Genomic DNA, 11221 nt, shown 5'->3' with positions numbered 1-11221 from the left:
CTCGTGAGGGCAGTGAGCCAAAACAGTAAAGTTGCATCCTTGAAACTAAAATAATGCTAAAAATGCATTAAAATGTGCAGGGTTGGGTAGCGAAAAGCGACTGCTTTCACATTGCACTGAGTCATTTGATCCATTTTAACTTAAATATAGAAGTGCAGCTTTAGGACAATGTAATGCAGTGAATCCTCTCAATCCACCATTCGTTTGACTGCACTGTAAACTGGTACACAAGCTGCTCCCTCTGTTGTGATTTTGAGTAGATACTGAAATGAAGTGTATATTGAGAAATACACATAGATATACAAAAGCACTTCATGCTTGTCTGATGCTGCAGGGGCTACATGCAATCATTTATTTCACTTATATCTTAAATCGGCTTTGTTTAAAGGGACAATTTATTTGCACAAGAAAAAAAAATAACAATAGAAAACAAATAGCGAGAGAATTTGATGTCATTTTTGTTATAGTTGTGGTAAGGAAGGAGCCTCCGTCATGTTGGGAGCAGACAGTCTGACTGCATGGTGTGGGCCCCAATCGCCACGCTGATTGCTTTCAGTGGTTTTTGGACACACATGTCTATATGTCTGTCTTTACAGTTTCCCCACAGGGCAGAATACAAATATCCTGAGCAACAACAGATGGACAAAGAGAACCCCACTGTGCAGTCATTGCCTTAATACTCATTGGAGCAATAACGTTCACCATCAACCAATATTTTAAAGTAAGAGCCGGCCCCTCTGGTGTTGTATGTGAAAGCTTAGGGAATCATTACCATGGCCTCTGCATAACCTCCATACGTCAGGTTAGTGTCAATAACCTAAGCTTTAAAAATTGATAAGGGTGATCACCTTGCTCATGGAAAGACCATTTCTGAGCAGCAGACGTCCCTGTGAGGTGATTCTCATATATAAGTCATGCCTCACATTCAGGATGCATCACTCTGATTATCGCTTCAGGACACTCATCTTCCCGTGTTTGGGCCTTATCAACATATTGCTCACCAGAGAGCACAGACAGATGATTGAGAGAAACTATTAGGCTTAGATCGTTCTCAGATATTACTGCACACCTCGATGCATTTCTGTTTGATTTACCTTTAGGCAGAAATGAATCTGACAATTTCATGGCTAATATGCACGTGATCTCTCCCCAGAAACTCTTGTTAAACTATTATTCATACGTGGGACTGACCTCCACTGCATGCCATGAAACATACATGATCTGGCAGTGACATATGTAAATGCGCTGGATCAAAATGCCAATTTGGAGAGTCCAGCTGAGTGCTCTGAAGAACTCCTTCCTGTCTGACATGTGGAAATCTCATAGAGCAGTATTTATTCATGTGAACATTAGAGACACATTCCTGTCCGTCGGCCCCGGAGACAAAAGATGTTGAACTCCCCAGAGGAGAGTGACCTGGAGGACAGACTCACGCATACCAGCTGGACTTGAAGCCAGCAGCGCACACATACACTGCATGGACCAGGCCTTCTGAATTTACCCCTCATTTACATCACAGTTGTCGGGGGGGGGACAAAAAAGGGCTTTTGTCATGGAGTTGGATTCCTGTGATATTTTATTTCTGATACAATCTAACGCAAATCTACCAAATATGTTGTTTTATGGATTAAGTAATCACCAAATGAAATATCCATCATATTCAGAGCACATGGACCAGCATTGATCCCACCAGTATAATCCTTGCAGGATAATACCAGCCTGTCTGGTAGCCCTGAAGTGATGAGTGCAATAAATCTATGAGTGACACGTAAGTGGACATATTGCGTCTGTGTAAATGCCATAGCCTCCTGAAAAAAATATGTGTATATGTATATATATAGTTTGGTGTTGTTTTTCTTAAATTTTCATTGCAAAGTACAAGCACTTAATGAAACATTGCAATAAAAACGCTACCAATTCACGAAAAATCTGGAAAAATGGCTCAAGCATCATCATTTGATGTCTGATCACTTATTTCTTTGTTGACAAATGGCTTCAGGAATATATCAAAAGAGCAAACACTATGACACTTTGCCTCATATACAACTGATTGTGACGTTAGGTCCACAAAGGCTGATCTCGCAGTCACCCAGTATCATTATTATATTTTGCTGCCACCTAGAGGACACACAGAGACAGACATTCACAACTGAAATCGTCCTATGACCTCACTCTGTTGTGCATCAGATATAGAATACTGGATCAATACATGCAGTCAGACCCTTGCCTTCTGGCAACATGGAAAATAATGGATATGGATGACATAAAGTCTATATTAATTTCGCTCTGAAATAAGTACTGATATTCTTTACTGAAGCAAAATTAATCAAAAATGAAAATGATTGAATTTTATAATTAGTTATTCACATGCTAACAAGATCAAATCCTTGTGGTCCGTCTTTCCTAGTAGCATAAAAAGGAGTTACTGAAGCAAAGTATCCGAAAAATGCACTTAGGTATATTTGAGTAAATGAAGTTAGTCACATTCCACCGCTGCAGAGCCCTTCAAACAGCTGCTTTTGAGCTGGTTTCTTACTCTGCTTCGAATCTCTGTGTCAGCTGCAGACATAACAGCCTGCATCGACTGGAATCTGTGAATCTGATCAACTGAAAAACTTGGCACACATGGGAAGATGCGACATGAGTATTTATTACATTTATTTCATTTGCTGTTTGTTTTGAATCTAATCTCAAAAAAATAATATGAAAATATCAAGAATTACAATTTCAAGGATCAATAATGAATTATTTATTTAACAACCACAAACCAATTGCTGCATGATGAACCTGAAGTCTCTTGAGGGTCTGGGACAGTTGAGGGCCGCTGGCTGCCTTTGTCCAGCAAGTGATCTAGCGCATACTTTTACACATCTACCACTTTCAAACAATCCACGCTTTAGTTCACATCTCTGTATGATCCCGTCCTGGATTTCAGCCTTTTCTCCTACTGCAGCTGCTCACCCAGGACTGAGTCCTTCACTCCAGCACCCAGCACTGCAAAGAGGACGGAGGGGAGAAGGGAGCGGAGGTAGAGGGCCACCCTGGGGATGGGGTGGGCCAGCACGACCTCCTTCCTCTTCCTGTTCACCGTCTGCATAATCTCATTGGCCAGGACCGACGGGCGCACACCATGGGTCATCTGCTTGGCAATAACTGTGGAAAAACGGATGCATTTAGATTAGTCTACATGAACTGAAACACATTTGTAATGATTTTTTATACATCAATCCCCTCTCAGTCACCTCCATACCAGCTCTATTACTCACATGCAGACAGGGTGTTTGCTTTAGGCGCAGTCTCCTCGACAGGAGGCTGGTCGGAGGCGTTGATGAAGGTATGACTGATGGTGCTGACCACTATCCCATACTCCTCCATCTCAGCCCGCAGGCAGTCGAAGAAGGCCTGTGCCGCATGCTTGGATGCAGCATCTGACACACACAAACACACACACACACACACACACACAAGCAGGCGTTCCTGTTATTGAGCCTCTCTTGACTGATAACATCTCTACATACTGTATAGATATTAAGGTATTAAAAGAACAATGCCTCTACTTACGCACAGTTTTTGACTCCTCTGTACCTCAAACAGCTTGATTTCATGAGAGGAGAGTGCAAAATGCCTTTTTTTTTTTTAATTTAAATGAACCAGATCATTAAATTTGGTTGAGAAAAGCTCATAGAGACTTTCGTTGCCAACTCACATGAACTTCTGAATGGGACAGCCAGCCTTCCTTGGATGCTGTTGACCAGCACAATGTGCCCTGATCTTCTTGAGATCATTGTTGGAAGAACACCTGCCATGTTATTTGGACATATTAACCATTAGAACCAACATCGTGCACGTAGCATCGATAGCCTGTTCTTGAGGTGATTTTCTCAGGAACGTCTCTCCCACCTTTGGCCAGAGTGCTGGGGCCGAAGTAGTTGATGTCCATGATGTTTCTGTCCTGTTCCAGGGAGACACTCTGAACCGAGGCCTTCAGCTTCACACTGCTGTTACAGATCAACACATCCACACAGCCATAACACTCCACCACCTCAGCCACCACCTCCTCCATGCTGAGCATATCGCTGAAGTCCAGAATCACCAGCTTTGGGGCAAAAGTCTGGACACACACAGGACTGCATTACTTGACATTACTGCCACCGTGCCAAAACATATTAGCATATTAGTATTTTCTTCTTACAAGGTATGATTTATGTCTTTGTTTACATTTTGATTCAACCTTCAGATTATGACTTTGCGGATATTTCCACCATGTCTTATCCTTAACAAGGCATGTTGGCATTGTGTAATAATGGGAAAGTATCTCGATATAATAAAATGAAGTTATATAGCTAACAAGAGAGATTCCTTGTTCAGACTGAATCTATAGGTCGGTGGTAATAATGAGAAGATTTGTCATGAAAATTAACAGCTTAAACATCAGTGGCCACGAGTTCATATGTTTGCTAATTAGATGTTATTGTCATCTGATGTGTTTTTCCCATATAAACACACCTGCTCTGCTCAGTGTGTAGAAGATACATGGGGGACAGTGCGCTGTCAGAGAGGATATCCTGCTATTGTGTTGACAAAAGGAGGAAGTGGTGATCTGGGATGTGGCGACTGAGCAGAGGATTCTGATAAAAACAAGGACAGAACCTCCTATTCTCTTGCTTACGCCTTTAAACCCACCGTTTCATGTCAGTGGCATGTGCTCCTCATGGTTATTTGAGGGATTTGTGTGGTATGATAAGAGCTCTGCTCTCTGATAAGAACCGACACTGTACCGCTAGAGTTTCCAGTGTATATTAATAGACATCTTGTTTACAGGAGCAGCACCACAGTGAAAGATTTGTTTCTCAGCTGGGTCGTTTGCCAAAAAGATGACTCAGCGCCACAAAAAAGACTAATGGTTTTAGTTTGGAAGGGTTTACTCAGAGTCTGGCATGTTTATGATGTTTCAAACTGAGACTAATGCCGGCATGCGCAATTTTAATTTACTTAATTTCCTCACCTCTCTGGGGTCCGCGTCATTAGTCAGAGAGTCGTACAGAGACTCCAGTTTATCCCAGCTAGTCCCACACAGGACAAGTCTGGCACCGCCCTTGTGGAAAAGATTGGCACACTCTGAACAGAGAGGAAACATCACATTGAATAAATGTGTCTCATCACTTTGACATTTTGACATTTTTGTGACATGCATATAGTCACTTTCTTGCTGAGAGTTGCATGAGAAGATTGATGCCACTCTCATGTCTGTATGCTAAACAGCTGCAGTCAGCAGCTGGTTAGCTTTGCTTAGCATGAAGACAGAAAATGGGGAAACGGCTAGCCTGACTCTGCCCGACTGGACAGAGCCAGAGTATTTCCCCATGCTTTCTGTCTGTACTCGAAGCTAAGCTAACGACCTCCTTTCTGTACCGTCATATTAAGTGTGCAGAAATTACAGTATTATCAATATTCTCATCTAAATCTCTGAAAAAAGCACACAAGTCTGTTTCCTTACATGTCAAACTATTACCATAAACATACAGTTTAACACAACACACTTTGAACTGAGTCTGTCTTGATTATTTTTAGTCACAGCTAAAGGGCAAATGGCACAAGTCCGAAATCTGAATCACCACCTAATTCAATCGTATACGGAATCTGCTTTTGAGACATCCTGCTGACAGACAGACAGACAGACAGACAGAGAAACTAACAAAGAAGGGTGAAAACAAACCTCCATGGCAGTAAAAGTAAAGGTTAAATATCAAAAACACAAGTGGGATCATTTACCAGTTCCCACCCCGGACACAGCATCAGTGATCACCACCACTTTGTTTCGCACTAAGGATTTGGACATGAACTGCATGACCTCATTGTAGATGTAATACACCCCTGCCGCCACGACTATTAGCAGGGGCAACACCATCACCGAGGGCAGGGCCATGTTCTGCAGAGGAGAAAGCAAGGGGTGAGTGCAGGGAACAACTACAGACCTACTGACCTGCATCTGAAGAGCCAGCAGATAAGACAGTTTCAACAACAAGTACAACAAATGAATGGAAATTCAAAATCCATCTCAGTTATCTGAAAGCTAAAAATCAGTTCTTCTTTACCTCCTCTTTTGTGTTTGGTATTGATTCAGCCATGGAGACCAATTGTGGATAATGGGTTTTTTTTTTTTTTTTTATCAGGATTCACCTTATCAGTGGACTTCAGGAAAACAACGTGTTCCTAATGTTGTGTAAATCCAGCGTATATCAGTGTGATCTGTCAGAGGCCATCGAGTGTGTGAAACAGTAACCTTGTGTGTTTCTGCAGTAGCAAAGGAGCAAACCTCAGGCTATGACACAATACAATTCTCTGTATTATGCATCCATTCCTGTCTACACTGGGAGCAGTGAAATCAGTAAAATATGGGTCAATTTTCAACCAATAGAACTACTGAATTTGTATTTTAAATCAGTGGTGTGACATTCTGGGAGATGCTTATTTGTTAACTTGTCAAGAGTTACATGAGAATGTTGATACCACTCTCATGTGTCCGCTAAATATGAAGTTATAGCCATCAGTCAGTGAGCTGAGCTTTGCACAAAGACTAAAGACAGAGGGAAACAACATGCCTGGCTATGTCCAAAGGTGACAAAATCCCCCTACCAGCACCACTAAAGCTCAATATTTAACACATTTTAACTAATTTGTTTAACCAGTGCACAAACAGAAGTATAAAAGTCACTGTTTCATGGGAGGTTATTTGGGCTGGGACCAACAACTCCACCTCCCTGTCAACTTGTCCCGCCCAAGAAATAGCACATACTCCCCCATAAAACCGCGTCATATTTACACTAGGGGATATAATGTGTTAATTAATGATCTCTAGCGGTGCCTTTGTACATAGTCAGGCCAGCTGCCCCCTGCTTTCAGTCTTTGTGCTAAGCTAAGCGGCTGCTGACGCCAGCTTGATATTAACTGGACAGATATATCGATCTTCTCCTCTAACTCTTAACAAAAAAGTGAATAAGCCTTTTTCCAAAAAGTCAAACTAGTGCTTTAAACTGGACAACAGCTAATAACACGTGTAAACACGTTGCTCCTCGGAGTCATTCGTACTGTCCATACATCTAAAAATACTTGGAGACTTATATGTACTATATGTGTACCTGCATTTGTTTTGTGGTTTTCTGCTCTAAATGCATTAAGTCCCTTGCGGGAAGAAGTTTCATTTGGTGGCACAACACACTTACCATGTAAAGTGACTTTGGGAAGAACAGCTAAATATATTCTGGCCGTGCTGCAGCCACAGAATGCCTTTCACTCTGTCACCTCCAGGATGTTGTCATAAGATACCCCAAGGCAACCAGGGAGGCTCACATTCATAAGCAATGGATAACCTCACTTGCTCTGCTTTTTCATGGGAAAACAAATTAAGATAACCCTTAATCTACATTAAAACAAGTATTTATAATGACTCCAGGGACCCACGCCCCAGCTCAGCCCCATATTTGGGCTGACACATGATTGGATCCCAGTGGGTTAGTCAGCTTGTGAGTGCACATCTATAGCAACCACACAACAGACACACACACACACGTAATCTGTGTTATTCTTGGTTCACTTACAGCACGGACAAGGAGTTAATCCTTCAGCAAGACTGGCTGTTGTTTTTTCCGGGTTTAGTTAGGTAACAGAGGCCCTTGTCTTCTTTCTGTGTCCCTCGTCCATTCACACAGCTCTGTCCTTCTGTCTGTCTGTCTGTCTGTCTGTCTGTCCCACTGCTGCTGTTCCCTGGAACTGCTTATAATAGCTTCTGCTTGAGTCAGCCATTAATACACACATATACAGTATCTGAAGCATGTTCCCTTGTTGCCAGCATGAAGGGATGGACAGCAAGTGAGAGTTAACACTTTGTGTTAATGGGCAAAGTGTTTTAAAGTCGGTTAGTCAGTAATGTCTTTGTCTTAGGGCAGGATACAGCTTCAGAGACTTCAAGGCTTTCATTTGACTTCCTCACTAGACTTATTTTATCAGGCACTGCTAGAGTAATCAAATATTGTACTTACCTTTTGAGGTACTTGTTATTTCTATTTTATTCTACTTTATTATTATACTCCAGCACATCTTAGATTGAAACATTACCTTCACTCCATTATTTGACAGATGTAATTAGAATTTACTGTGCAAAATATCCTCAAAATTAGCTCCACCTTACCCAGACGCAACAATAAGACCCTGCTTGCACATTATTGCACCAGTAATATAATGTATAATGATATATGACTTGCAAGGACGTTTTTTTCTTTACTTTTGATACTTTAAGTACATTTTGCAGGCAATATTTTGCAGGCATGTGGTGGAAAGTAACAAAGGAAACTTTTAAGTTTTTGAGCTTTTTAGGAATCTGAAATTGTTAAAACTGAACAGCATCGAATTATTATTTAGTTATCTACTCTTGGGAGGGACATAATAATAATGTATTGAAAAGCTCAGTAACCGTGTTCTCTCTGTGGGCGGCGACAATGAGCAGCTATCGCGAGACTCCATAGAATTCCAGGATCCTGTGTGTGTATGTGTGTGTGTTCTCTCTCCGCTCCCAAAGAAGAAAATAAACCTAGTGCTGCTAACCAGGCTAGTTATGGAACCAAACCCTAAATACTTCTTTTGCCAGTTGTGACTGGTCAAGGGGTGCTTTCCCTGCATGTAGCGTCTCTACCTGGGAGAAAAGCACGGGCACTGGATTTTCGGACCGTCTCTTTTTTTAAAAGTCAAGTTGAAGACGCCAGCCAGGAGAGGGTTGCATTAGCTACCCTATCTGCGAGCTAGCTAACTGGGCTAACCGTAGCCTAGCAAAGAAGCACTGGATGAACTTCGCATGGACTGACTGCTGCGACTGGGATAGTAGCCTGCTGTCTGACTGCAAGCTTTCCTCCGGGTTGGGTCCTCACATGGAAGTCTGTTGTACTTAATGGACACTATCGCCTCGGAGCTTAAGGGCGATAACTGTGGAAATGTTTTTGTGGCGTACGCCATCACGTTATTGATTTGGAAATCCACTGGCAAGCTAACAGGATATTAGCCTCCTCTCTCGCTTTGTGGTTGCAGGCCATGGACTCAAAAGCATTCATCACTGACTGAGTGATGAGAAGGCTGGCTTGATGGCAGCTAATTATTTATTGGGAAGCAGCAATTGGATACAACTAAACAGACATAAGAAGCGTTTGATTTGAAAGTTGTCCTCGAGCAATTCAACTCTTGTTTGGTCTTTTTACTTGAAAATGCATCGGAGTGCTGGAGCTTTTTCCAAGTTGGGATAAAAGAGACGCACAGGAAAACAGCGGGATCACTACTCCACTGCTGATAGAAGTCCTCCAGAGTGTTTTAAAAGAGGTGAAATATAATGTCTACCGCAAAAGAAAACCCTTGTAGGAAATTCCAGGCGAACTTTTTCAACAAAAGTAAATGTCAGAACTGCTTCAAACCACGAGAGTTGCATCTATTGACGGACCAGGATTTGACCCAGGTAGGCAATGCACGTTACGAACAATCATAATAACTTTAATAATGAAACCACCTTCAGTGATTGCCAACTAAGATGATCATTTTCAAGACCCGTCTTTGCTATCTGAAAAGTGGAAAAATGAATACTGGCTGGTAACTGTGTGACCAGCTTGTGTGGCTCATGAACAAACAGGCTGGCAGTTGCATCCTTGTATCTTTTAACAACACCTCGTTTGATTTGATATCGATTATGTTTGAAACTTAAAAAAATAACATCTGGCCTCCCAGTGACTTGTAATGACCGGCAGGAGACAGTTATATCTATGGTACAATCAATCTTAAAGTGCTTGATAAACAACGGTGCAATTACAGCTGTGGTGTGGTGAAGTTAGGGTGTTTATTTTGGCTGGGACACAAGACATCTATGGTTTCTTCACGTCTTTCTTACGCCTGTCTCTTTCTGTGTGACTGGATCAGAATGGAGAAAGTGGATTCCTCTGGATGTCCTTTAACTACAATGGCTGCATTTGCCTCCCACTTTGGTCTCTGGGATTGATTGTGTAATCTTCAGCTGTTGTTTATCTGCAGTTGTTTGTTGTGAGTGTGTACCCCAGGAAGACTAGAGACCACTATGTGGACGCTAATGGGGAGAGTGAGAAAGATGAGTGGAGCGAAGATAAAGTGAAGCTCCATTCAGCTGTGGAGATCATATTCTAAGCATGTATTCTCGGTCCCTGTTTCTCTCTCTCTCAGATCATTAGTTTAGTCTCTGTTGTATCCTGTAATTGATACCAGACATGAGGCCCAGATGGGCCCTCGAACACGGCTTAAGAGCCAAACAGCAACGTCAGCATCCTCTTCTCCTCTGAGAGTGTGTGGGGGCACACACTTGCTTCCTTTTTCCAAAAGTGGTTGCTGCACTGAGCGTATTGCAGGGAGGTTATACGTTCATATGCATGACTCCTGAGTCAAGTTAGATGGCTTATGGTTACATCACTTCCTCTAATCTCCCTGCGACCTGGACCCGGAACCAGAGAGGCTTACTGCCCAGGCCTTTGAGAATGATATACCATCAGTCCTTGCTCATTGGTGTTGTCCCAGGCGCCCACTGGCTTTTGAAAATGTCTCCAGTCTGTCAGCTATCCAAACAGTTAGCAGGGAGCTCAGTTGCACAAGCAGGTTTTGTAAGGATTCTATCTGGACAGTCCTCAAATCAGTTACCGCTATGCACCAAGCCATTACTGACCCAAAGCTTTATTACATAACGCCACGTAAACAGTGTTAAACTTCTGAGCCCAAGGTGAGGGTTAGTCTTTGTAAAATGTTCCTAGTGTTCAGAAACTGATATGGGCTGACTTAGAGACAAACCCAATAACCCAGTGAAAAGAAAGCTCCTGCAAAGCTGTGTAATGCTGTTAGAACACCACAAATAGCTGATTTAGCTAAGTGAATTTGAGCCTTAAATTAAATGCAAGTTATTCAGAACATAAAAGGAGCTGGAGCTGCAGAATGCGGCTTTGAAACAGATAGCCCACATGGAAAAGTTATGCAAAGGGAAGAGAGCTGAATGTCAGAAGACACTATCCAATATAAACAATCTCTTTGTTCAACACTGCTAGAATAAAAGGTGGGCTGGGGGAGGGGCTGCTGCTGTAGCCCAAGTGCATTCTTTTATTTCAGTCAATGTGCTCCAGAAGGAGTTTTATTTCCCCATGAGCTCCAAGTCTGTTGTCACGGTTTTCACTCG

General features: G+C 42.3%; 2 protein-coding genes across 5 annotated transcripts in view; one reads left to right on the top strand and one right to left on the bottom strand.

Moving 5' to 3' along the window:
* Positions 1 to 2779: 2779 nt before the first annotated feature.
* On the bottom strand, positions 2780 to 7703 carry dhrs7cb (dehydrogenase/reductase (SDR family) member 7Cb). Its single transcript, XM_076760349.1, has 7 exons — positions 7599 to 7703; positions 5773 to 5929; positions 5006 to 5118; positions 3901 to 4111; positions 3707 to 3799; positions 3267 to 3428; positions 2780 to 3153 (listed from the first exon to the last, which is right to left on the bottom strand). Exons 2-7 carry the CDS (start codon positions 5924 to 5926, stop codon positions 2945 to 2947), a joined length of 942 nt encoding a protein of 313 aa, XP_076616464.1. The 5' UTR covers positions 5927 to 5929; positions 7599 to 7703; the 3' UTR covers positions 2780 to 2944.
* An 825-nt stretch (positions 7704 to 8528) lies between these two features.
* The window catches only part of mprip (myosin phosphatase Rho interacting protein), a 36300-nt gene continuing 33607 nt past the window's right edge, over positions 8529 to 11221 (top strand). For all 4 annotated transcript variants that reach the window (XM_076760629.1, XM_076760630.1, XM_076760627.1 and 1 more), the window contains exon 1: positions 8529 to 9496. In XM_076760629.1, the coding sequence (XP_076616744.1) occupies positions 9374 to 9496 (123 nt within the window). In that variant the 5' untranslated portion in view covers positions 8529 to 9373. The remainder of the gene's footprint in view (positions 9497 to 11221) is intronic.

Source organism: Chaetodon auriga, chromosome 20 (assembly GCF_051107435.1).
Source record: "Chaetodon auriga isolate fChaAug3 chromosome 20, fChaAug3.hap1, whole genome shotgun sequence".
In the NCBI taxonomy this organism is placed as follows: domain Eukaryota; kingdom Metazoa; phylum Chordata; class Actinopteri; order Chaetodontiformes; family Chaetodontidae; genus Chaetodon; species Chaetodon auriga.
Note: the sequence above shows the minus strand (reverse complement) of the source record. Positions and strands in the feature narration are given on the sequence as shown.

What these genes read in the sequence shown, in the direction of transcription:
- dhrs7cb (XM_076760349.1), bottom strand. Translation starts at nt 5,926, where the DNA reads ATGGCCCTGCCCTCGGTGATGGTGTTGCCCCTGCTAATAGTCGTGGCG. An exon ending in TGTGTCCGGGGTGGGAACTG is followed by an intron (nt 5,119 to 5,772) that starts GTAAATGATCCC and finishes CTCTCTGTTCAG; the next exon opens with AGTGTGCCAATCTTTTCCAC. An exon ending in TGTCCCATTCAGAAGTTCAT is followed by an intron (nt 3,429 to 3,706) that starts GTGAGTTGGCAA and finishes TGTGTGTGTCAG; the next exon opens with ATGCTGCATCCAAGCATGCG.